This window comes from Patagioenas fasciata, chromosome 3 (assembly GCF_037038585.1).
Source record: "Patagioenas fasciata isolate bPatFas1 chromosome 3, bPatFas1.hap1, whole genome shotgun sequence".
Taxonomy (NCBI): domain Eukaryota; kingdom Metazoa; phylum Chordata; class Aves; order Columbiformes; family Columbidae; genus Patagioenas; species Patagioenas fasciata.
Genome location: NC_092522.1, coordinates 94,124,625 through 94,151,356, shown reverse-complemented (window position 1 = coordinate 94,151,356; position 26,732 = coordinate 94,124,625). Strand labels below are relative to the sequence as shown.

General features: G+C 36.5%; 1 protein-coding gene across 50 annotated transcripts in view; it reads left to right on the top strand.

Annotated features, from left to right (window-relative positions):
* RIMS1 (regulating synaptic membrane exocytosis 1) overlaps positions 1 to 26,732 on the top strand; it is a 316,668-nt gene that overhangs the window by 252,110 nt on the left and 37,826 nt on the right. For 44 of the 50 annotated variants that reach the window (XM_071806904.1, XM_071806877.1, XM_071806872.1 and 41 more), the window contains 2 exons: positions 30 to 196; positions 20,734 to 20,966. The exons of 5 other annotated variants lie outside the window; for them this stretch is intronic. In XM_071806904.1, the coding sequence (XP_071663005.1) occupies positions 30 to 196; positions 20,734 to 20,966 (400 nt within the window). The remainder of the gene's footprint in view (positions 1 to 29; positions 197 to 20,733; positions 20,967 to 26,732) is intronic. One more of the 50 variants, XM_071806902.1, reaches the window with a different exon arrangement.

Here is a 26,732-nt window from a genome sequence, read left to right as displayed (position 1 = left end):
TCCTCACCCTTTCTTTTCTTGATCTCTAGTATAATATACAAACAGATCAGTACAGAAGTTGTGATAACGTCTCTGCCAAATCATCAGATAGTGATGTCAGTGATGTGTCAGCCATTTCCCGAACCAGCAGTGCCTCACGCCTCAGCAGCACAAGTTTTATGTCAGAGCAATCTGAACGCCCTCGGGGCAGAATCAGGTGAGTTCTCAGTGCAGTTTCAATTGTATCACACCCCCTCTTGCATTTAGTGCCAAAATGCAACCAGAAATTATTGAAATTAGAAGACGACAATGTAATAATTTAAGAAAAATGTTACACGCATATAATCTGTTATGCGAAAATAATCTGTCTTCCATTGCTAGATGCAGTTGTGCATCTAAAACAGAAAGCAAACGTCCCACGAGATGACAGAATAATGTATTTGTGGCAAGTGGAACTTGAACACACACTATTATCTCGTTGCTGGCTATCACTGTAATCCGTAAGATGTTACAGCAGAATAGGGTATTACAGCCAATAAGATATTACAGCACAAATATCACTAGGTTTTTTACCTAAATAACTTTCTTTCATATTATTTCTGATTTTCTTTCTTTCAACCTATGTATTTATTTCCTTACCTGCTTTTATTGTGCTGTTTTCATGCATACGATAAATTACTAGATTTGAAACAAGTATTTGTATAGTAATTTTGCTATCTCTGCTTCAAAAGTAGTTTAATCCCTTTGCATTATCAATAATCAAATATCTCTTTGATCCTTGATAATAATCTATTCTTGGTTTAGTGCTTTTTTTAGATACACAAATTGTTTCCTGTCTTCATTTAACTTGATGACAAAACTCCCCCCCAGCTATGATGGCTGTAGGATTGGCTTGGTAGTCTATGACTACATCTGCCAATGTTTGGACTCTCAAAAAATTTACTTAAAGTGTTATAAGACACAAGCAGAATTAAGAATTATTAAAAAAAAATATTTCTATGGAGGAAATTGATCTGCTAAAAGTCTATATGGCATTGTTCAGTACTTTGGAACACTTGTAGACAGATTCACTATCTGACAATTTCAGCTGTGGGCTTTTTGATCTGTTCATGTAATGGGAAGGGATGGTGGGGAAACTCAGAAACGTATGAAATGGCTCCACCTAATTGTTTTTGTTAAGGGAAGTTCATGAGGGTTTTACAAAATCATGTTTCAGATTGGTGAAATTATAACCTGACAGCCGCAGTAATCCACAATCCACCAGAACATTTAAAGTTATTTCAATTCATGTGTTTAAAGCTTACATTTCATTGTGTCCTATCTTTTCAGGATTTGTCTTTTACAGAGGTCTTTAGTGATACCAAAATACCTGTATTTTCTAGACATTGAATTTTCTCAAGTAGGCCCTGTCAACTCATCTTTGGCAGGTTGAAAAAAATACGTTTTTTTCCCATAAATACCTCTGCGTTGAACAGATTTTATCAGAAATATTCTTTGGATTCAGGATGTCTGATCACAAATATTAGAACGAGGAGAAACAGTAGCCTCATGTGAGTTTGGAAAGGGAGAAACCTGGGGCCAAGTCCTTGTTTTTGTTCAACCTCTTCCATTCTAATAGCAGAGCACCTTGGATTAGCCGACCAAGTGTACAAAACCAAGTATCTGCAATGGGAACTCCAGCTTCATTCTAAACCCCTAAAGTGAGATCTAAATAGAATTCAGATGTCGTCCCGTTCTGATACAGACTGCAGAATCCATACCACAGAGATTAGATAATTTATACTTGCTTGCTTTCATTTTCACTAAATTCAGGTAGTACCTCCATAGTGAATAAAATGTATAGTGATAATATACAATGCAGCTCATTCAGTAAAAATGTGAGGAAGAAATTAACAGATTCATAAACTACTCATAACTTTCAGCATTTTTCTTCTAAGCTGGCAGTGGTTTTGCTCCACTGAAAGACCTGTTAAAATAAGTGGGATGTGTGTAATGTACTACCTTTGCACTTATTTGTTGAAATAGGCTAATTCAGTGGAGTGAAATTTAAAATCATTTTGATGTTATGCTGGAAAACATTGTATCCAGCAGATTAACATCCATGGTTCAAAATTTTCCATTTGAGTTGTCCATGCTTATTTTTGCATGATTGTCTATCATCACTATAAGAAGGTCAAAGGCTTTAGAGCCCTGCAAAAATGTTGTATCTTGGAAATTAGATACCAAAAGAGGTCAGAATGAAAAGAAGGGTGTTGAAGAAAAAGGAAAGGTGTTTTGCTGATGATCTGAGACAAAGTCAGCTTCCTCCTCTCCCGTGCCTCTACTGGTAGCCTCTGTCATATAGTCTTTAGTAAATTATTTGTGCAGTTCACTTGTTACATGGAAGATTTAATTTAGGGAAAAGGTTGACTGAGTGAGATTCATGCTGTTTAACTTTAGCCTTAAAAACTATGTATCGACAGTAGAATTCACATGAAAATTAGGTTTTTGTTAAATTATTTGCCTAACTTCCCTAAGTCATTATTAAAAAGAAACAAACACGAATTATGTTGGATGTTTCACCTCATCCCCAGATAGGTGTCAGAGACAGGTGTAATGTTAAGTTTAAAGACAAAGTTCATTGAACTGCCTTTTTTATGCACTTACTTTTGTTCTCCAGATACCTTCTGGAGATGAGAGCTATGAAGAAACTAGAAAGCATACAACAGCTCAAAGGAGGTGGCCCAGTTTTAGCCACCTCAGTAAAATGTTCAGCTGATGTTCTTAGGTGCCTTTTGTATCCAGAAGAAAAACACACAGATGCAGAATACACAAGCAAGATGCCTGGTCTGCATCACCTTTGGAAAGGGTATCTTTATCTTTTTCTCCATTGAGTAGAGAGAAATGAATTCTAGGGCTTTTGACCAGAGGGCTGAGTTAATCAAACTGAATGGAGAAATGTGATTGGAGAGAACTCGAGAGTTCAAATTAGTAATTTGAAGTGAAACTGTGCTCCTCTAGCATTTATACTTGAGCTAAGAAACAAGAGTTATTCATATTAAGAGCCATGGAGTCAAATTTCTGATGCGAAGTGTGCCAGCTTAAGACAGCAATAGTTTTAGTTAATGTTGTTAGTCAATATAACATCATCATCCCTTATATTAATGCATCTGTAAAACAGGATATAAATTTAACTTCTAGACCTATGAAAATAAAAGATCCTGTCCTCTTGGGGCTGTCATTAAGAAGGCAAATTTTTGTTGTAATTTTGTATAAAATATCATTACTTTTTAATGTTAAAGGGACCAAAGTTGCAGGTCATGGTTTATATTCACTTACTTCACCACCACCACTTACCTGCCAGCACAAACAGCTTCCTGACTAAGGAAAGAACCGTAAAAAATCCAGCTAATGCCTTTTCCCCATCAATCCAGGCAGAACTGATCTCTCTCTGCCTCTCTACTCCCTCATTTCAGAAAATGTATTCTGTATTATCCTGTTTTTATAAATTGTTTTTTCTTTATTCAAACAGTAAAGATTTTAAAACCTGGAAGCACATTTCTTTTTCCTGTGGCTCTAAAGTCTGTGGGTATTATCTATACATGGGGGGGGTTTCAGCAATTTTTAATTTTACTGAGTAACTCCTTCAGTTACATTACATTCAAATTGCATTGTGCTTTTAATAATGTATAGCATTTATAGAATAAAACAGTATCTGTACAGCAAGGATAAAACCAATCAATGCAGAACAACACAGAAATACTGTACATCTTACGTGAATAGCTAAATAACACTCTAGCTATTCTTTGGGTCAGAACTCCCAAATTTAAAGTTTTGTCGTATTAGGAAGCTTGAGCATGTTGAAGAAGTTAGTAACACAGAGAGAATGAAATAAAATCTTCCCTTTCTGTTAATGACAAGACTGTGTCTAAACCCTTTAAGGCAGAATACTAATTCCATTCCTACATTATATTTGTAATTGAGCTATCTGTCAGAAAGCTGTGACATAGCATGCATAGAAAATACCATTAGTTAACCTTCAATCTGGAGACTCTGTAGATTTACACTTCTAATAGGTTGCAAGAGCAAAATAGAAGTACATAAAATAGCTTCTACATTTCTAATTTGTTTAGCATTTTCAGGTGAATGTCGTAACAAGTGGCTATGAGTGGATAAACTAGTCTGCATATGAAATTATTCCAGCCGTCTTTCTTGTTACCATCCTGGGAAGTTTGGTTGACTGCCATGCTCTCTAGTGGAAGTGCAGACAGATATCAGGAATTTTTGTTGTGGGAACAAAATGTTCTGGGACTCTTGGCTTGAATCAGAATCAGACTTGTGAGTTAGGCTTGCTATAGCATTTGGAGTTGGTGCATATTTCATGACTGAATTCAGATTGCCACTCCTTCGTTATGGAGGTTTGCTTTCATCAGTCGTGGTATTTATGTATTCACAATAAAGTCAAGCAATACTTTGTGCCTGTGTATGCTACAGATGTTACTGTACATGACTCAGGAACATTTCTCATATCCTAAATGGAGCAGGAATAAATTTTTCACGGTTTAATGCAAATGATTGCTAAGTAAGAATTCATGTTAACCACATGGTTATAAATCAGCACCATATGGGCTTGATCAGACAAAGAAGGACGTTTGCTCACTTCATTAAAAATTATGCCCAGTGATGTCATGGTATAATTTTTCATTAGGGGCCCGCTTATGCAAAGATAACTGGACTTCTTGATGATTTTCCACTTATTTCAGAAGGTTTCCAAATATGTTTTCTTTCATGCTCTGGAAGTTTCTTTCTGTTACAGGGTAAATTTATTCACAGGGAGTTTAAACTCATTGTTCATATTTGTCCCTGTGCCAATACTGGCATCTAATTTAGGTAGGTTTTTCTTTCCTTCTGTTTACTCCCTGGGGCAAGCAATTGTAGCTGAATGGTTTAACTAGCTGTTGTTTTACTCAGTTACATATTACATCCTTTCTCCTTTGTTGATCATCCTAGCAGCCCTTCTCTGCCAGTTTACAGTTTGAATGAAACCTTCTTGAATTCTTGTGACCAGTAGTGTAGACAAGGTCTCCTGCACAGTGTCATTAATTCTGCCCTAACCAACACATGGAAGAATCCATTTGCTTTTTTTATTACCTTAATACTTGGTTGTGCCGGTTGTGGCCAAAATGGTCAAAAACTGTAACCATGTCAGAAGCTGTACCTTTGGAGGCTTAGTTACACCTGGATGGTTTCTTCAGTTCTCTATATCTCCTTTCCCCCCGGGTACCAAGCATGCATGAAGAGCTGGCTGATGCTGATGTGGACCATGGTACAGCATTCTGTTTGGCACTCCGCTTCTGGCCTTTCCTCTGCAGGCTCTCCTTGCCACTTCAACCAAGAGGAAATCTGAAAAACTGAGATATTTTTTCTAAACCCTTGTAGTTTTGATTAGCTATAATTACTGAGAGAGAAGATACGCTAAATCCAAATTAGCTTTCAGATATAAACTGTGGTTTCCAAATATCCTTAACCTTTTGTACTGAAAAGGAGCTGTCTGCTAATTCATGAATCTGCCATTCATTTATTTCTTTTAGAATGAATGAGCTTATTAAAGTTGTGTTTGACCATAACTGAAGATTTGCACTAAAAGTCTGAATGTCACTGTGAAACTGAAGATAACACAGCTAGAGTATCATGCAACATTAACTTTAAGGATCCACAATTTTTGCTTAACTCCAACAATTCTTCCAGTTTTTCAGCAGGGATTAGAAGTACCCCCTGCTATGTCTGTGTCAGTCTCCGCGAAAATAACTTAATGTTCCTTCTGCTGCCTGTACTCTCATGCAAGGAGCTAACTAGAAATTAGGCCATTTAAATATTTTATTTTTAAGGCATTTGGGGACTTTCCTAGTTACTGTGACAGTTCTGAAAGCTCACACTTCTGGAAGAGGAGTCTGCTGGCTTTATGTAGATGTAGGAGAATCCCTAGCACAGGATTGTGCCCCCCTCCTTATGCTGTTGTACTTTTTTGTCCTGTTAGTTACTGTAGAACCAGTTTCTTCAAGCTCTTAAGGTGAAGAGCTTGCAAACTCTTAAGCCAAGGCAAAGGCTCCCAGTGACTCAAATAAGACTTATACATTCCCCACTTCTAGACCTGCCCAGAGACATTCTGCTTGGAGTTCATTGGGAAATGGTGAGTTCCGACTGGTGGCTTTTTTGTGCTTGTAGCTCCCTCTTACTTAGTAATGTTTGTTCACATAGATACCTCTTTCTTTTCAGAGTTTCATTTCATGCTGCTTATTACGCTGTTCTCTTACATAAAATGGTCAGTGACTTTAGTGTTGAGCTAGGTGAAGTAACTGGAGGTTTGCCATCTCATGAATGACAAACAGCAGCACTGACCTGCGGAAGATCTCTCAAGGATATGTAGCTATGGAGCACTCTGTGGATTGGAAACAGATTTTCTCCAATTGCTTTTCCATCCTCCCACATCATGCATTGGAGGTAGTTTAATAAAATTTGTGGTCATGAGGGATATTGGAGTACACAGAGTCTCAAGGGTCTTCTGACCCTTCTCAGCCTTACCAATAGTTCTGCCTGTAGCAATCATAAACCTTTGTGATGTGACCTGTGCAATAAAGTTGTTTAGTCTTTCCCCCACCCTCTGTTTAGACTCGGGCTGCATCCATCTTTGTCAGCTTACTAATTCATTTGAAATGCAGCAGTGCTGCACCACAGTGCCAGCTGAGCCAAGCTTAACTTCATGTCATAACAGTCAAGGAAAAACATAATGCACCAAGGCATTTCATGCATCTCAGTTGATGAGACTGTGGTCTGTGTTGAAATAAAGAAACACATTAATTTCACGTTAATTACAGAAGTAATTAAAATATATATATATTGAATTTGTGCTACAGTTTACAGGGTATAGTTAAGATTCTTCATCCTTAAAAAAAAAAAAAACAAAACCAAAATGTAAAAACTTTTAATTAGTATTATAGATATTGCAGACAGAACTAATAGAAGCAAAAACTGAACACTTCAGTGTATTCATCAATAAAATCAAATCACCTGGAAAATGAGAACAAATTACCAAGTATTTCCAAACTGGCTTTTTGTGGGTTATTCACTGTGCCACACTCTAAAGCTAGGAGAGGATCCTAAAAGTGTGTTGACTATTACAGATTTATTTTTTTTTACTTTATATATTTTTCATCCCATGTTCCTTACACAAACCTGTGTAAGGGCAAGTTCACATTATATAATATAAAGAAAGAACTGAGCTACATAAATTTGCAGTGAAATATGCAGTACTCTAGCATAGCATGCAAGGGATCTGTTTGGGTATACCAGACCAAGTTGGATGCTCCTGGTTTTTATAGCTCTCACTACTGGTATTCTGGATAAAAATAGATGTTATTGTAATTGTGCTAGATGCTGTCAACGCAGATCCTTGTCTGGCAAAGGAGACATTGTCATGCACTTGGAAGCATGGTCATTTTGAGTGAGTTAGTGGCCCAGTTTGACCTAATGTCAAGGCCAGCTTCTTCTTCAGGGAAGAAAGGAATTTTTGGTTCAAGGCATTATTGCAGAGCTCAAATTGCTGCGATTGCCTGGTGAACTTGGCTCTCAAAATGGTTAAATGGTCACTCTATATTGATAGCGAACATCACCAATGGATAGCCAGCAGAGCATAGTGGTTCGAACCTTCATTCTTCAGGGTCTCTCTTCATGGTGTTTGCTTTTGTCATGTTGATCTTTGTACTAAGATGGATATTTGGGGGGCATTTGCAGGCAATTGAGCATTTGAAGTGTATTTTCATACCAGCCAGCTTAGCTGTGTGTGGGGAGTAGAGAATAAATGGGGAGATAATTAATAGCTTTTTCTGTTGCACGACAGTAACGAGCAGCAGTGAGTGACCATCAGCAGTAAGAGAAGGGCAAGACAGTGAGCTACAGGCTACAGGTGCAAAAAGGGCCAGATGGTTTCAGTGAAGGATGAATGTGTGGTCCCCACAACCGATGAAGGGTTGTGGTTAGTGATTTATGCTCAGATTCCGTGACATACGTAGCCTGTGCTGTGCCACATGTGCTTTGCTGCAAAGAAAAAGATTCAAGTTCGTGGCAGCACTTTGCTGAATCTGGATGTTAAGCGCTTGTTTGTATGTTTTTTTCTGTCTGACTGGACTTCTGCATGGCACTGAGCGCTTGCAATGAAGTATCAAGCCCTTTCCTGTTTCAATTAGCCTCAGGAATTAGACTGTCTCGGCACCTGTATTAACAAGTTAATTAAGCACATAGCAATAGTGACCATCTGCTTCTATTTCCCTAATATTTTTTAACAAATGTTTGCTTCTAATTTTTAAATACAAGTAATTAAAGTCAGTATTAGAACAAAGATATTTATAGTTCTTTAGCTTTTGTTCAGCATGACCAAAACAGTAATGGAATTCCAGTTTGATGAAAAAGACTGTTATAAATGCCAGAAGACAACTTCTGTCTTTATTACACTAATTATATTCCTGATAATTTGTCTGTATGTGACTATTTCTTTGTAATCAAGGTTTCTGTTGTAAACAAGACATTTAGGGTCACTAAGCAGAGACTGGTTGTCTTATATAATGTAATAAACACGGTTTATTGTGCAGTGGCTTCTAGTGGTTTATAGTTCTGTGTTTAAATACTGAGTGAGATTAATTAGTTGATATTGCTACAGAGAATATCTTCCCTCCCACAGCTAGAATGGAAGCATCCATAATGTAGCCAGCACTGCTGACAGACTAAAGACTTTCCATGGGTCTTACTATTAAAAATAAACAATAAAAGCCCTCATTGGATTTGTAGCCATATGTCTGCTATGTTTTCAGAAGATTTCTTTTCATATTGGAATTTTCCATTGCAAAGTCTTTATTTAAAAATAGAATGTTTAAATTAGCATTTTTTACTATGTGACTGGTGTTAGCACTTATTTAGTCCAAAGAGTATCTCAATATTAATGATGCAGAGAATGGCATATGGGGTAGCATTAAAAGAAGCAGTATTTTTCAAAGCATTGGATGCTTTAAAATCATCAATGAAACTTATCTACTCCATAGCTGCTAATCAAACTCCTACTGCAAGAAAAAAAAGAGGTGAAATCAAGACCATCAGCAGTGGATACTAGATTCAATCATTTCTTGGATGTAGGCTTTCCACATTTAACATGCCCGTTTGCACTGTGTTGCATCTGTAAGTACTTGTGTGTGTGTCCCTAGTACATGTTTGCATTAGTGTTGTGCTCAAAAGAGATACAAACATTAAATGAAATATGGAGGCTTGATAAAAAAAAAAAAAATTGAACGCAATGCAACTTTAATATTTGTCGCAGTGAAAAGGCCGTGCATACAGGATATTTTGGAACAACTCTATTAGTGAAGTGTCACAACCTGCAGCCCACACTGCAGTCACCTCCCTCCTCTGCTGTATCTCCACAATCTTGCACGACTCAGAGTGTCCAGCTCACAGAGCAAAGAGAATAGATAAGTACTGAGATCGTATAGCAGCCTTTCTTCAGCAGGTCACCTTATTTAATGTGTCTCTTATCTGCATAGTTAGCAGACTTCACAAAACTTGTAAAACCTTGGTGTCTCCAACTCTTTCCCAGTGGATCATTTCTGACTGAAACTCACCACCATGAGGCAGTAAGGGGATGAGTGATAGGAGCTGTAAGGGTTGTGTAAAGAACACAAGAAACAAGGCTAAAAGCTCAGAAGTTTCATTTGTAAGTTAAAAAATGAAGTTCACAATTTTTTGGGTTTTTTCTGAATTGGAAGTTTGTAAGCCAAAAAGTAATTTGGCTTTCAGATGAGACTATGATAAAGAGCACTTGAAACTCTTTTAAAAAGTCTGTACTCGAGATAGTGATACATTTTTACAAGAATTAGTAAATTTTTTATGATTATTTAGAACATTATATTCTGGAAAACAGTAGCATAATGGTAACATTTTAAATCTGAGCTTAAAAAGCACACTACTTCATCTTTTTATTTACAGGCTAGGAGTTTGTCTATTTTTGTGTGCTTAAGACATTGATACCTTTATTCAGCTTTCCCTAGTGGGTAACTGATACTTGTCAATACAGATAAGTCTTTTAAACAATTACACTACTCTTCAATTTTTTACACACACCAGAAGTTCAAGCTAATGGAAAACTTGTCAGTTGTCAGTGTAATTGTATTGAGTAGTAGTCTTATGACTGCTACTTTGCTTAAAATGCAACAATTTAAAATTGAGAAATACAGATGTAAGATGAAACAGTCCAAGCCAAATTGTCTTGAAAGATAACACTATTTTAATACAGTGCAAAATGCAACTTGTGGCCAATGCAATTTCCCTAGCAGGGTTAGCAAAGAGTAAGAGCTTCACAGATGTGGATAATTGTGTTCTAGCTGTCATCAGATCTGAGAAATGAAGGACCATGTTTTCAAAACTTCGGGATGGTAACAGTGTTTGTTCTCACAAAGAAAAGAGTTTATATGCAGCAAAAAGCTCGATCAGACCTCTCTAGGATCCTTTTTGGCATTGGGCATCTTTAGGACTTGGTTGTCTCATCTGCATCCCCAGCTATCTGAGAAGCAGGGAGTAGGGTTGTCAGATTCTTCCTTATCTAAATGATCTCCTGGTGGCAATAGAGGAACTATCACATTGTGACTTGGCCAGAGTTTGCCAAGAAAGGTAATAGTATAGAGCTAAGGACAGGTTACCCAAACCATAACACAGTGTAAGAAACTCAGGTAGAAATAGATAGTGGGAAGAAAAGTGTCTCCACAGAATAGTTACCATAGGGACTGTTTTTTTCAACAAGTGCTAAAAGAGAGGATATAGTAATTTGGTTTGAGAGTGATCTCTTGCATTAGTCTTTGATGTTGTGGTTAGTCTGTGTGCCTCCAAACAACATAACTTGCTTAGACATCAAAAAGTCAGAAAACTATAATTTTAACAAAGTTTGGCTGGCTAAGCAATTCAGTATGCTCACTGAAATTGATACTGACCAGAAATGGAAAAATAACCAGCAAATTGGCTTGAACAGCTGTCAGAATAAATTTAAAGTCACCAAAGCCCCTCAGTCTAAAATACATCAGCTGAAAACAAAAAAGGAAAAATTTAATGGTTCTGATTTGTTAAGTTTATGGCTGTTCACTCTTCAGTTCTTGATATATTAGAATAAAATAAGTTTTTTATAAAAATTCTCCTATTTAAAAATTTAGCCTAAAATGGAAAGAAAAAAACATTTTATAGTTCTTAGATTTATGGTTATATTTAAAAAAAACAGAGGAAAAGAAGTAGTATTTGAATAGTATATGAATAAAATACTCCACCAGTTCTACTGCTTACATGTGAGTATTTTTAGTGACATAAAGCACTGAATTCGAATTTATGTAATCTAAAGAATGCTTACTAAAGAAAACTTTCATAAAACTGATATTAAAAGAATATGAGGAGTGCAAAGCTAAGTGCTGAAAGATAGGAAATACTAGACCTGAGCTGGCCTGTGTAAACCTGGCCTTTCTGTGTGTATGCATACTCGTTTAATTAGCTTCACATTTCTCTCCATGGAAATTGCCTTGACCAGTGCATGGTATGGGCCTGTCCCAGGGATAAATGAAGGCAGTGCACATCATGAGTTAGTTGTCTTTAAAAAAATTGTCTTTGTTGCAGAAGCTAGAACTTGTTTAGAGAATGAGGGGGGAATTGTAGAGAAAGAAAGGATGATCTTCTGGCTCAGCTAGTTAATTACTGCTCTGGGAAATTAATCTCTTCAGTTTACTGCCCATAGCTTTTGTGTGATGATTGACAAATCACTTCAAACACGTCTTCATCAGTGACCATATGCTGCCTGTTGCACATCAGTTTATTCTGGCTTGAATCTGTGGATTCAATCCCCTCATCATGGACAATCTTTGGAGCAAAATCATACACAGTCCTTTGGCATTCTGGTTCATTTAATCCAGTTAGTTAGTGAAAGATTGCACAGGTTATATGATTGCTGGGCTCACCATGCAAAATGGGGTGAATGGCCCATGGAAAAGCAGTGTGCTTTCTCTGCAAAAGCAAGAGGATAGTGAGGGTTTTGTTGCTACAAAAGATAAACTGGCCATCTCATATATAATATAATATATATAATATAATATAATAAATAGTTGTGATGGTCTGTTGGAAAGGTTTTCGTTCAGTCTCAGAATATTTAGGAACCATTGTCATCAGAAAGAGAGATTAAAATAATTTATTCCCCAAGTTTTCTTAATCTCTTCCTACTTCAGTATCACCATGAACCAGTCTCTTTCCAGGGATTATTGTCCATCTCATTTTTTTGCACTCCAGTCAGATGACTTTGTCTTGGGTCATGCCAGATGGCCAACAGAGAAGATGCAGTTTTCCTGCATCCTGGACGACTAATTTTCCCAGATCCAGGGTAGCCAAGAGAAGCAATTCCTGGGAAATACTGACTTTCTGCCTCTAGCCTTGAGGCGAAATAGTAATATTCAGGATTTGTACAATCTATTTAGCAATAGGATCCGTGAGTAAGTAGAATGCCAGTTTGTAATAGAAAGTCACCTGATATCTTAACTGTTGGTCTCTTTGAAGTCTCTTAACATGAGAGTTATGACTTAAAGATGTGATTTTACCAACTTTCCAGATACTCAAAGGAACAGAAAACAGTTTGTGCCAAATAAAAGGTTCACCTCATTGGCATCTTTCAGTCAGGCACGAGCTATAAGTACTTCTCAAAGCAAAGTGAATTTATTTAATTGTTTATTATGCAACAGTAAAATGTGGGTGTTATTTTGTTTTTTGGTTGTTGTTTTTTGTTGGGTTGTTTTTTTTGTTGTTCTTTTTTGTTTTTTTTTCTTTGTAATTCCTTCAAATGACCAGACAATCTGTCATGGTATTTCAGCCAACACCTTGGGCAGAAACCAGATATGAAAATTCCTACCTGAATTTTTAATATGTGGCAAATTTGAGGAATAGATATAACTAATGGGCAAACAAGTAACATTATAACTGACTGGCAATTTGCATCAAAAATCTCCACAGTGTAAGCATTCACCACAATACTTGAAGTAAATTGATAATCCTGCTTTGTTTCTGATGATCCAAATCACTGCAGCTCAAAACTGAACACCAAAACTGATTCATAAACTAGTGCACTTCCCAGTTTCATTAAAGAGAGAAACATTTTGAACATGTCCGGTGATTAATTAATATTGCTTCTTAGGTGATCTCTCTTCAGACAAGGGCAAGCACACTGATGTAACCTGAGTCACAACTCTGCTTTTTGAGGGGGAAATAGAGAACAATAACCTCCAAATTATTGCCATGGAAGCAAGATATACAAAAACAGGTTAAGCTGCTAAAAAATATAATGTATCCTTTTTTACCCCCAAATGGTATATTACAGATGTAAACTCCTGGTTTTGAGGTCATTTATGTATAAAACCAAGGTGAAGCCAGAGTAATTAATGTTCTAATTATTCATTATCTAAAGATAATGATTTTTTCAAATCCGTCATTATAAACTGCTTTATGTGTCTGTCAGAGAGGGAGGAAGATGGAGTTTTTAATCCCTTCAGAACATCTGTACATGAAAAATGTACTATGAAGCATTGCTTGTGCATTTTTAATTATCTAATTATGCTTCCTCTTTCAAAGAAACTGTCACATTACCAGCAGCCTTTCTTACTGATTTAAAAAAGACTGAAAAATAATTTTAATTGCTTTCTCATTTAATTATGGCAGCTGATTAAGATGAAATATAATTCATAAACTTTTAGTATAAGAACATTACTCTAACATATTTAACAGGCAGTACATGTTATTTTTAGAATGAAGAAATGTAGGAAAATAGTTTTAGCCATGGCTCAGACCTCAGAGTAACTCTCACTTGCCTCATCTTCAGCTCAGTTTATCTTTTTAAAAATGTTTTCTGTCTTTGTTAGTCCTGTCCTTTCAATGTTCCCTGTAACCTTCCAGGCTTTCCTCCTTCATTCCCTATTTTGTGGCTATTACCTGTTGCTATTACTTACTTTTGCAAAGGAACAGTGACCAAAGTATTTTGCATCAATGATGTAGCCTTTTTACAGAAAGGGCAGTGAGATCATGGGTACTTCGTTACCTGTTTTGGAGATAAAAAAAAGCAATACAGTATGTCGTAACAGGGAGAATAGTATGTTATTGCAGAATGTTATGCAAAGAAACAAAAACTGGTGAATTCATCTTTCTTGCTACTGAATAAAGTTTTCCCCATTTAGTGGTGAGCATAAAATCCTCCACATTTCTGTCTTTGTTATGCAACCCTCCCAATACCTATTTTCTTGATACAGATTTATCTTTTACATGTTTGCTGTGTCTGGTGCACTTAACATATACATGGTTATTTGCTGTCAAGTTTGGACGATTTGAGCTGTTTGCCCTCTGATTCCCATTAGCTTGTCTGCATCAGCATTAATCAGTAGTTAACTCAGAGCAGCGTCTGTGCAGTAACTAACTGCTGTCCTCTTGCTTTCTTTTTATGATCCGTGTGACGAGTTGGCTTCAGGCTGCCGGGGCAGTGGGTATGGGCAGGCAGACACATCGGCTCCCGCGCACAGAGACAGCTGTTCTGCTTGTTTCAGAGGATATAAATTAACTTGATGAAATGTTCTTGGAAAATACTCGAAAACTGATCACTTTTGTCATGTTCAGACTGACTTTCTGAATTATTATTCTTTCATTTTGTGGAGAAATGTTATTTTTGCAAGTTTAAAAGAGATCTGTTAGAGCTGTGAAACTTGCCCGGTTCACTGGTCAGTGTGTTACTGAGAAAATCATTTTCACCAGATTTCTGATACTCTATTCCAACGTGGAAATTTCTTGGTCTTCCAAAGTAGGATGTTAACCAGTTTAGCTTCCAGAAAAGACTTACCTATAGTGAAATCTTCTCCAGACCTTTCCTTGGTGAGAAGTTTATACAGAGAACACAGTGGTGCTGGAACTGTGTCATGCCAGAGGCCGTATCCATCTCACTGCATAGCACTTTCAGACAATCTAGGAATATTGTCAAAACCGGATATAATTTACAAGAGTTATTGCATTTCAACACCAATAGGACTGTAATATAGTGACTTTACAGGAGAAGCAAGGTTTTTTTTCCTCTTGTAATAGCTATTTCATGGATTTAATATATGATCAATGTGCACATTAAATCAATATGTAATTCCAGTTGGTACAGACTGTACAGGCTGTACAAAATGGTTATTTCATTGAATCAACTAAATTCTTTATGGTCTAAAAAAGTCTCTTGACTTACTAGAGAGAATTTTAATATGTGATATATGTTTGTCCTTTGGTTTGTAAAGCACCATGTTTGAATTAATTTATGAAATACCATAAATTGTACAGGAATTAATCTTGCATCAAATGTCATATATCATATGTAAATATAGCTATATATTCTAAGACCGACAGAACAATTTGTGGATAGCAAACTTAGAGTTTGGATTTATTAATTACATATCATAGAATACTAATAATAAGAATTCAGTTTATTTTTAGAAATGTAATTTTCCTCATTATAAAGGAGTACTCATCTTCCCTTTGGTCCACAACTATTACATGTTTAGGAGGTTATTAGTATTCATGAGCTACCTCGTTGCAAAGTGGTACCACAGGGGCTATGAGTTAGTACGTGATTCTGCATTGAACAGAAGAGAAAGGAATCATACTAGCTCGGGCTGGTGAAGGCCAGGGATTCTGTTGAAAGATTCAGCTTCCTGCAACTCTGTGGAAAGAGCTTATATTCAAATATCATCTGTATGGCAAGGAATACAGGGGATTATTTATTTACGCATGGCTCACATTATTGGAAAAATGGAGTAAAAATGAGTGATCATGAACATAAACACCTAAAGTATTTTTTTATAAATCATCAGTCAGTCTAAGAGAACATAGGAAACACTGTATTTTTTAGCAATGGCTAATCACTTAAGATTTTTTCCTCCAAGGGAGATACTTCCAGATATTATATAGGTGAGTTTATGGGCAAAGTTTGTTTGAACTTCCTGTGTCTTACTATCTTTCTTTTTCAGGTGATATGTACTATTGCCAGGTACTTTATGTAGTTACTGAGAAATACTGAGTGTATATCTAAATAATAATTTTCTCAATCCAAATAATTTTTGAGTATAATTCTATGCATTTTGAATATGTATGTTAGATATGTGTGTAGAAAGATATACAGTGATTTAATACATGTAATTGGCTTTGTTTCGGTTCTATGTAGATGTGTGTGCCATAGTTTAATATGGGCAAGTATAATCCACAGTGTCCTTGTACTGTGTTCATGTTATAGAATTTTATCTCATTATTAATTTTTTATGGCAATTTGTAACTCAAACTCCTGTTTGAATAATTTATTATTTTTTTTTATCTTAATAGTTCAGTCTTCATTCCCATAGATACAAGTACAACTTTCAGGTACTGGCAGCTTGCAAAACTGCAAGTGCTGCTTTCTTTCACAACTCTGCTGGCTGACATGTAAATACAGGCTGTATTTTGCCTTGTGTAGTACAGATACCAGTTTAGATAGGATCCACTTCAGCTGCATAAGTTTCAGCAGGAAAATGTAAGCGTTTTTCCCTTGGGAAAGGCTTTACAGCTGATGTGGGAGTCTGGGGGTAGCGAGTGATCCCGATCCTGAGGGACGGCTTTGAGGAGCCAAGGCGGGGGGGACGGCTCTGCTGCTGCTGAGGACAAAGGGGTGGGGGCATCAGTGGTTTCCTTCAATTAAAAAAAAAAACAAAACACAAAACCAAAATCAGGTGATTCTTTTTCCATGCTAAATATCTCTGAAGTAAAGCAAAGGCACAGAGAGTTTGTAACTATTCTTAATATAGACATTGATTATGTTGTTATGCCAATAATTAGAAATAGAAATTTGCTGAACTGGTCAATGAAATAATTGCTAAAGAGGGTAAAATAATTTGCAACAAAAAGGTAGTCAATTATTTAATTTAGAAATAAGTGGAGTGTACTGATAAATACGTTTCTCTTAGTTATCCTGCTACTGAAAACTGTATTTGTTTATAAAGTTATGATAAGTATGCTTGAACCAACAATATAACTTAATTTACCAATTTTAGCCATAGGACTGCAAAACTTACAGCTGCATTTAAATGAATGTGTCAATAATACCAGCAAGTCCAGTAAAAGAAAACTAAATTTTAGATATGTTGTTATCAGAAGGATTAAGTGCAAAAGGATATATGTAAATTCATGCAGGTCTTTTGCTTCTTTGTGCTTCATAAATTAAACCCTAACTATACTGAAGAAAGTAACAGTGTGAGCTAGGAGCTATTTCTTCAAGTGATAAGCAGGAATGGAACGGAAAAATATTGTGTTCTAAGGGTACTCAATTAGATGGTATAAGAAGACTGAATTTTAAATGCCTATTCTTTTGATAGTGTTCAAATCAATGTCAAATAATAAACTAGCCCAGGGATTAGAGGAATGCAAAAGAATCTTAATCTGTTTGCTTAGTTATGACAAGGAGAAATATTGAACAGCTGTAGGATTTGATACTTAGTCCTATCCCATTAAGCCTGTTTCTAGTAAACTAATAGCTGTTTTGTACTAGGAGTACACTAGAACATATTTCCTAGGAAAGTGGGACTTCATATTTGCAAGGTAAAAACAAGTACTAGATTAATCTGAATTCCAAGTATCTCATTTTTTTTACTAAGGTGAATTGTCTAGGCCACTCTATCTGTCACAAGGAATGAAAAATGAAATTTATGTGGGTCTTTGAAAATACAATTTATCTATCACTCGGATTGTATTCATAGTCCTTGAATTAGGGAATTAATACATCAAAAAAGGGATTTTCCTAAAGTTACGATAATATCAATATGTACTTCTCAGTGGATGGACATCATTGCCTCCTAAACTCTTATTAAATAATGTGAGTTAAGAGCATTTCAGCTCCATTGTACAAAAAAGTGAAGACTGGAATAAAAACATCATAAGATTAGTATTTATTATCTTCTTAAACACTTGAAATTCAGTAGAGCAAAGTCAATAGAATGATAAACAATTATTTCTTCAATTGCCTGACAGATTTTGTAGTCCATTAAACTTTATTGCTGTAAATGATACATCTGTAGATTAGTATGTCAGTTAAGTGCTTGTCAATATAGCTCAAATGTCAACAGATGCTCTCAAAATAAGTGTTTTCAGTTTCTTCCCTCTCCCTTGGAAAAGTGATAGATGCATAAACTTAAGAGTTCCAGAACTGACAACAACTCCATGGCTCAAAGTTGGTACAAAATGACTACAGAAAGCTTTGAATGAGGGGCATCATCAGCATTGCAGAATAGTCACTGAAATCCAATTCTAAGCACTGGTGGAAAGAAATTACCCATGTGGAAAGCAATTATCCATGCCTACTCAAAGTAGAACCCCTGAAAATGAAGCCTGTGTGGTTCTGCACCCTCCAAGTACCAGATGGCACTTTTGGTCCACCTTCTGCTTGAGATGAAGTTTCAGCGTGAATTTTGTGATGCTCATTGCTGTTTGTTTTTTTTTTTTTTAAATTAATTTGCTCTTTTAAGAATAATGACTCTCATGGGGAAATCCCAATTAATATTTTTTCATGTTGCAGCGTTTGTGGAGAAGAAAGTAATCTGTGTAAGTTGTAACAAAAGCAGCTGCCAGGTTAGATAATTTGTAAAGTTGAGGTTATTGCATTCTGTGAACAAGAATAAAAATAGTGTTATTTAGTGATCATTGAAGCTTTAAAAAGCAGCAGTATAAGTAGCCTATGAAGTAAACACCTGTACTATAGTAGGGACATTATTTATATTGAAGCCAAAAAATTACTATTTATCTCCCTCAAGAAAGTCAATCTCTGTTTTGAAAATGGGAATTATTTTAGGGTGTTATTTTGCATTTTGTTTTTTTTTTTTTCAGTGAACAGAACTAGTTTGCCTTACACAAAGCCTTTTCCTTGATACATGCATATTTAGAGAAGGTGGTCTTCTTTTGTTTCTTTATTTGTTTGGGGGGTTGTTTGTTTTGGTTTTTATAATGACCAAAATGTGCAGTTAAAATTCTTCCTGGAACGATTGAATATATATGTGTTCACTTACATACATGTGAGGGAGTGTGTGCTGGGAGAAATCTACAATAAAATACAATGAAATTTTACATAGAAACATTGAAATACCTATGTCCTGCTATTTTTGCCATGCAAACCTAAAGGGTGGTCGCTAAAGTCACAGTGGGATAGGAGGGAACAAGAGAGAATGTATTTTAAGCTGAGTGTGCCTCAGGTGATCCACTAGAAAGTGTTCCTGAGTCCTTCAGGGCATCACAGCACCTTGTGGGCTGGGTTTTTTGTCTTGAGTGGGAGCAGATCCCAAAGTCATGATTAAATGCCTTTGCAGAGGTTGATAATGACCTTTCTATTAAGTGTTGTCTATTCAAGGACTTGTCCAGCTTCTTCTTCAAAAAGTAGTGTCTATTTGTATCTGTTCTTTCCTATGGTCACATATTAGTAAATATTCGTAACTACTAGCAAAACATAATTTAGGTATACATAATTTTGTACTTTCCTGAATCTATCTTTGGATGGGAGTGATTTAAGTTTTAGCAGAGCCCAGATCCGTATAAAAATTACAGGATGTCAGTTATTCTCCTGTAGACCCCTTCATTTCTCCCAGGCAAGATTTCCTATCTATCTGAAACCTGCCATGATAGGACAAGCCTCTGCCTCTAAGCTCTCTCTTTTTTGGGGGTTGCGAGGGCAGGAGCAGGCCAGCATGTCTACTGGGAAGGGAACCTGCTGGGAGGGACAGCAGGAAGTCGCTCAACAAATACATTCAAAATTTGACTTCAAAATACAGATCTGAAGTGAGTCAGGCTGCAGCTTAAATTTGTGGGTCTCTGCAGAGTGATAGCGAACTTTGTATTGTCATTAGAGCCTGGGCATTGCATGGTTGCAGCAGCGTTAGGACTGTGTAGTAGAGTGGCCTGTGTGTTTTTGAGATTGTTCTCTAGAGCGTGTTTCTGAATACTCTCTGTGCAACAGCAGAAAAAGGATTTGTACAGAAACATTCAAATGCAATGCGATAGGTAAAGAAAATGAAACAAAACTGACAGAGCAACTCATTTTTCTGTCAATCAGTTAAAGTTCTAGTGGGTTATTATGTTTTCTTGCCTCGAAGTTATTTTGCCTTTATACTGTGATTATTGCATTTACCTTTAAAGAAGTGAGAGAGTGAAGACCTAAAAAATACTACATATTATCTCTTCTGTGAAGTATGAAAACATAGGAGATGATATTTTCATATCTATTAGGTCTTATGGCTTTGGTGAACAGTGCCGATAAGATATGTGTAGTAATCTACGTGTATTCTCTTGGCCTGTATTCCTTTTCTTTTGATGTAAAATTGCTGGTTTGTTGCTTTCTGTATTCTAGGGATATAGACAGAAAGGCTCCACACAACTTTTAAATGTTGTGTGTCTCTGTCACTCTGGAAAACATGGGAAAGTGTTAATTCATTTATTTTCCTCAAAGAAGTGATGAACAAATTATAATACTGTAAATATGTACTCTGAGGAGTATCAAATTAACCTTTTATTTGTGAACCAGATAAGTGAAAATGTATCAAGACTTAAAATTAATTTACTAATTAAAAAAAAAGGCTTTTGGAAATGCTGTCACACAGACAAATTAACATGTTTGTTTTTACTTTGTAACTGTAGTACATTTACTCCTAAAATGCAAGGGAGACGGATGGGGACTTCAGGGAGAATCACTAAGAGCACAAGTGTGAGCGGAGAGATGTATAAGCTGGAGCACAATGACGGGAGTCAGTCGGACACGGCCGTCGGCACGGTTGGAACAGGTGGGAAGAAAAGACGTTCCAGCCTTAGTGCCAAGGTGGTGGCCATAGTGTCTCGGAGGAGCAGAAGCACATCTCAGCTTAGCCAAACAGGTGAGTGAGATGCACGCTCTTCCGAAACAGGACTCTCACCCCATGTGGTTTACCATTATTTCTTCTGTGGCATCTGTGTTATGTGTAAATGGATATAGACCTCTCAAGAGCGATTTCACAGCTGTGAATGAATTTCTGAGATATTAATTTTCTTTGATCACCAGGCATCTGCAAGAAACAATATACAAATGCCTTTTAGAATGTGTGCCGTAACAACTTTCTGTCCTGATCAATGAAAAATGGTTTCAGCTTTTATAAACCTTGTTCACAGGTAGGCGAGGAAATGCAAAGAGACATATGTGGGTATCAGTGGTGGATCATGGTTTGGCTAAGAGCAGCTTATTTTGTATAGGAAATGTCTTCTGTCAGAAGACCTGAGTATGAATGGGTGAATTTAAATCTGAGCAAATGAATGGCAGTTGTGTAACTTGGTTAAAAGGTTGTACCTGTAGCGGAAAAAAAAAAAATGTTTTTAAAAACTACCTCTGATTTCGTAGTCAGGAGTAAATCTTTTTTTTTTTTGCTTTAAAAACAACACTGGCAAATTGGGGTCAGCGGTTTCAGATAGATTAGACAACAGCATGTTGTTTCATTGGGAACATACAGCTTCCAACTCTTTATTGTGACTTCAGACATTTTAAAAGCTTCATATCTGCATAGCCTGAAGGAACAAAAGCTCATAAAGAAAGATACAAAAGGGGAAAAAAAAATGTTTTAAAGTCCCTGTCCTGCTCCTATTGAACCCCAAGGAAGACCCCAGCAGGACCCAACCCTAAGGGTTCTTACTAAAAGAAGGAAAAGAAAGAGGAAAAGCTTCAGCCTAGCATAGAATGCACACATATTGCAGCACTCATCTCACATAGGCAGGGTCACCTAAACTAAGGTAAGTATAATGACAATATTGTTTATTTCTATCATCAAATATCTCACTCTTTTCCCTTGGTTTTCTTTTATTACCAGATGAGCAGCAGAAGTGATTCTTTCAAAATGTAAAGCTTGGTCAGCTTTAACAAAAAGATTGTAATACTTTTCTATGCTACTTGTTTAATTTTAGTCTAGAAAGCATATAATCACGTAATTGGACCAAATGATAGATGTAGTGGGCAAATTTGAAGACTTGAATTGTAATTAATATTGTATTGCTCAAAAATGTACTCTGCCTGAATATTAGACTAGAATATAGATAGTTGTATTCAGTAAAATGATATTTTAGATGCATCAGAATTAATTACATGCTCTCACAGTAAAAATGTGCTACTGTATTACAGAAAGGATTTTAGGTTGATGTTTCAATCCACTTGCTGTAAAGAATAAAATATTTTAAGTACTTTACAGCATGGTTTTGTGGTTTCATCTGATGTTCCTTTCTACCTCCTAAATCTCATTGGAATAGGAAGTGCCCTGATGGAGCAAATCTTTGCTCCGTCTTACTCAGTAGTCCAGCTCTGACCAGAAGCCAGGGCTGGATGCCTAAGAAGCCTCAGGGGGCTGCCAAACAGGATGATTTGCCTTGCATGAGCCCTAACTCACTCTTCTTAGTGAAGTTAGTAAATAAAATGTAATATGTGATTTGCATGCACTTCTCAGCACTATCTGTTTAAAGCTCAGATGTTGCCATTCTTCATAAAAAGATACTACAGTTTTCCGAATTTTGCTTGGTGTAAATTTCAAAACAACGGGAATTTTGCAAGGAATGGAACACCTGACCTTTTAATGAAACTCAAACAGCAAAACAAATATGAAAAGTATGATTGTGTATTATTCATTATTGCAAAACAGAGTTGAGAATGATATTTACTCTGCCTTACTGTGGCTCAGGCAAACAGTACTATCTGTGGTATAAGCAGAGCAAATAAAATGTGGAATGTTTTGTCAGTCACTATTTTTTTAGTTAAATTATGTTAGAAATCAGTGACTTGTATTAATGCATTTTTACTACAGCATATACATGAGACTTGATAGTTTTTCCAAAGGAAATTCATTATTGGAGACTAAGTACTCATGCCCTAAATCAGGGAGCCACTTTCCTTCCTTCCTGCAGTGTAGACGAGGGGAGGACAAATCTGAAAAGCTCTAATTAATTTTAATATGTTCTGCCTAAGTAATTTAATAATATCTCCAATACTGAGAGTTTTTTGAAAATCTGTTTTGACCCTAAACTAGGTCTTTAAAATTGATTATGTGAAAATCAGTTCTTAAAGCCAAATTCTGAACTTTTAAAACTGGCATGGAGGTGTATGTGCCTCCAAAAAGTGGTGCCAGGTGTGAACTTCTGCTACAGATCTTCAGTCACTGAAGGTGTGCTGTTGACACAGAGCATGTATTTTAAAGAAGGTACAAAAAATACAGAAATGTATGTGTAGCCTCCATAGTTTTCCCTGAATTGGTCAGTTTAAGTTTTTTCCTATGACTTGAATGATTGTAAGTTGGGTATGCATCACAAATATAGTTATTTGTTTCTGAAAACTCAAAATAGAAGATCAGAAATGAAACAGAAAGTCAGATATTTCTTGAAAATCCCCCTTGCATATTTTTGTGGAACATTAAATTCTGGTTTACTGCTGTCTTCAAAACCAGTAAAATTAACTTCCATCTTGCAGTTTTTCATTGGAAGAAATGGTCAATAAGGGCTGAACTGTCTCCTTCTCTGGAGACACTCAAAACCCGCCTGGACACATTCCTGTGCAATCTGCTCTGGGTGAACCTGCTTTAGCAGGTGGGTTGGACTAGATGATCTCCAGAGGCCCCTTCCAACCCAAACCATTCTGTGACTCTGTGAATTTGAATTTTGTAGATGAAACTTGCATTTAGCATACTGTACAGTTTAATCTTATGTAAAAATAGAAGTGTTGTGTATGAAACTGCTACTAGGTAGATATGGTTTCTAAGAGTCGATTTTCTTTTCAATTGAAGAAGGAGTGTATGTGCATGCATGTATGTGTCTATATATATACACACAGACCTCTTTGAATATATGGGACAGATCCTTTTGTGTGGTAGATTTAGAAGGACCAGTAATCACATTATATTGTGTACCCTTGTTCAGTGCATTTGGAAAACATTTATTCTGAGTATGTGCCTTATAAGATTGTCCATGAAAATAATCAGTTTTTGTGTAAATATGCAAGGAAAAATATATATTTCTGCTGCACCTTCCTTTCAGTTATGTTTAACATTTCATAATACTTTTTGTAACTGTTCATTGAAATAATGAAATCCTTACTTACTATGGTTAGTTCATCATGCCCACAAACTGGATTTTTTAGTTCATTAAAAAAAGCTTGTAATCTTCCAGCAGTATTCCTAATGAAATTCCAGCTCTGTGTACCACAGTTAAAAAGAATAATAAAAAAAAAGAAGCCAAGGCCCCCAAAATACCACAGACAAATAAAAATAGGTCCAGGCATGTTCTGTACAATTTTAGTTATAATCCAACTTTCTAGCTTTCCTCGCCAGCCTAATTTTTGTAAATAATACATATATACAAAATAAATATATAGCTGCAGATTGTCTAAATAATTGCCGCAACTAAACTTTAAATCATAGGAGAACCATAGGAAAATAGATTATGATAGGAAATCATCATCTATTGTCTTAATTTTGTGATACATCATTCTATTCCCCTACAGATATTCTTATATTATAGTTTCCTGGCCAGCGAGGGACTGAGGGCGGTATTGATCATATTGTACTTTGGTTTGGGGTTCTGAGTTTGTTTTTAAAAACATTAAAACTTCTTCCATAGGAGGAAGGAATTTTATTAGAGAGTTTATACCATAAATGGAGACCTAATGATGCTTTTCAAAGCAGATGGAAGTAATGGTAGGGGTATCACCAGTGAGATGAGTTCTGGAGAAAAGGAAAAGCTCAGTCTCAGATAAGCAGATAGAAAGACTGAAAATACCAGCTTTGACATAAATATGAACTGAACTACCAGAGATGTGACTGGTGAGCCTTTAGCGACATGGGCTCTGTTTTTTCCCAGTATGAGGTCTTTGAGACTACTTTGATTTTCCAAGGTGCTCAATACTGATAACCTCAGTATTCTGACTACTATTCCATTGACATTGCTTGAGAAACTTTAGTGACTTCATATATGATAAGTGTGAGACTTTGCCTGGAATATTGTATATTGTTCACATTACTGGCTCAAAACAGATGAGAGTGGCAGAGATGCAGAGGAGAGCTAAGGAGCTTGGCAGAACAGGGAGCTTGTCCAATCTCACATTACACTGATACCTGGTTGTTTTCCTAAGTGGAAATACTTGGCCATGTTTATGCTATGAACCACGATGAAAAATTTCTATGAAGGAACCAAAGTTATCTGCTGTCCCTCTCCTGCTTGTGAAGTTTAGCATCAATTACCTGAAATGGAGCCATAGGCATTTATGTTTCAGAGAGAGGTTGCGTACCGTGAAGTGGGGCTGAAATCAAGTGTTGTCACAAGGTGAAAACAGCATGAGAAAAACCTTTTTACCATGAGTGTGTTGAAACACTGGCGCAGGTTGCCCAAAGAGGTGGTAGATGCCCCATCCCTGGAGACATTCAGGTCCAGGCTGGATGGGGCTTCAAGCAACCTGATCTAGTTGAAGATGTCCATGAAGATGCTCATGGCAGGGGGGGTTGGACTGGATGACCTTTGAATGTCCCTTCCAACCCAAACTATTCCATGATTCTGTGTTCACTTATGTGCATCTGTGAACTTGATACTTGGAAGAAATCTTTAAGTGTCTGACCACTTCACTTAGGATGTAACTGGCAACCTGAGCAAAACCACGTGAGAATCTTCTGACATATTTCCCTATGTAAAAATTACACATCCTCACATGGAATTCCCTGATACAGTATATTTTATGGAATTTCCTGTAATTTTCCTATTAAAGAAGTGGCTTTCTATATGTTCTTTTGAATTAAATTCCAAATTCCTGATTTCAGAAAAGGTGCTATCATCTAAGTGAGGAAATTGTCATTGAGCAGTGAAGTTTTGATAACCTTGTACTCCACAGTGTAGCTGTGCTCCCTTTGCGTGCTCACTCTAGCTTTGAGAACACTTCTTTATCTGGTTGACTTCCCCACATTCCACCTTCTAAGACTGGTCTTACAAAGGCTTTCTGTCATGGTTTTGTTGGATGACCAAATTTTAGGTAAACATTTAAAAGAGACAACCCCAACCATTACACAAAATGTCCTCTAGTGGTGGAGAATATGTTAGTTCACTGGAGGTACTTAGTGACTGTTAGCAAGTACCACTGTGCTGTGGTAAAAATAACACTGCCTGGGAAACATGGAAATTAAGCAGAGTAAAGCAATATTCCAGGCTCAGAGCTACATCATTTCAGAGTAGACACTGACAGAAAAAAAATCTGGGTTTTTTATTTTCTCAGCCTTTGTTCAGTAATGCCGGCAGGGATAATTTTCCATCCATCCTTGTAGTAATTTTATGATACAACAAGAGATTTCATATAGCTCTAGATAGTACAGACAGAAGAAGTAGATAATAAATTGGATATAAAATATGCTTGAAGGTGGAGTCCTTTGGAATAAGGGAGCAGGGCGGGGGGGGATGTGTGTTGTCTTTCTTGGGAAAGCCATTGTTTCTTTCCATAATTCTGGTACTTTTTTTTTTTAATGAGAGTCATAACAACCTTTTAATGCAGTGGTCAGGCTTTTTTTCTTTTCACGTTTCATTTTGATTGCTTCAGTCTCAATTATAAACAATGACAAGGATGCATTTCTGAGCATGTTTCATTTACCTCATAACCTTTG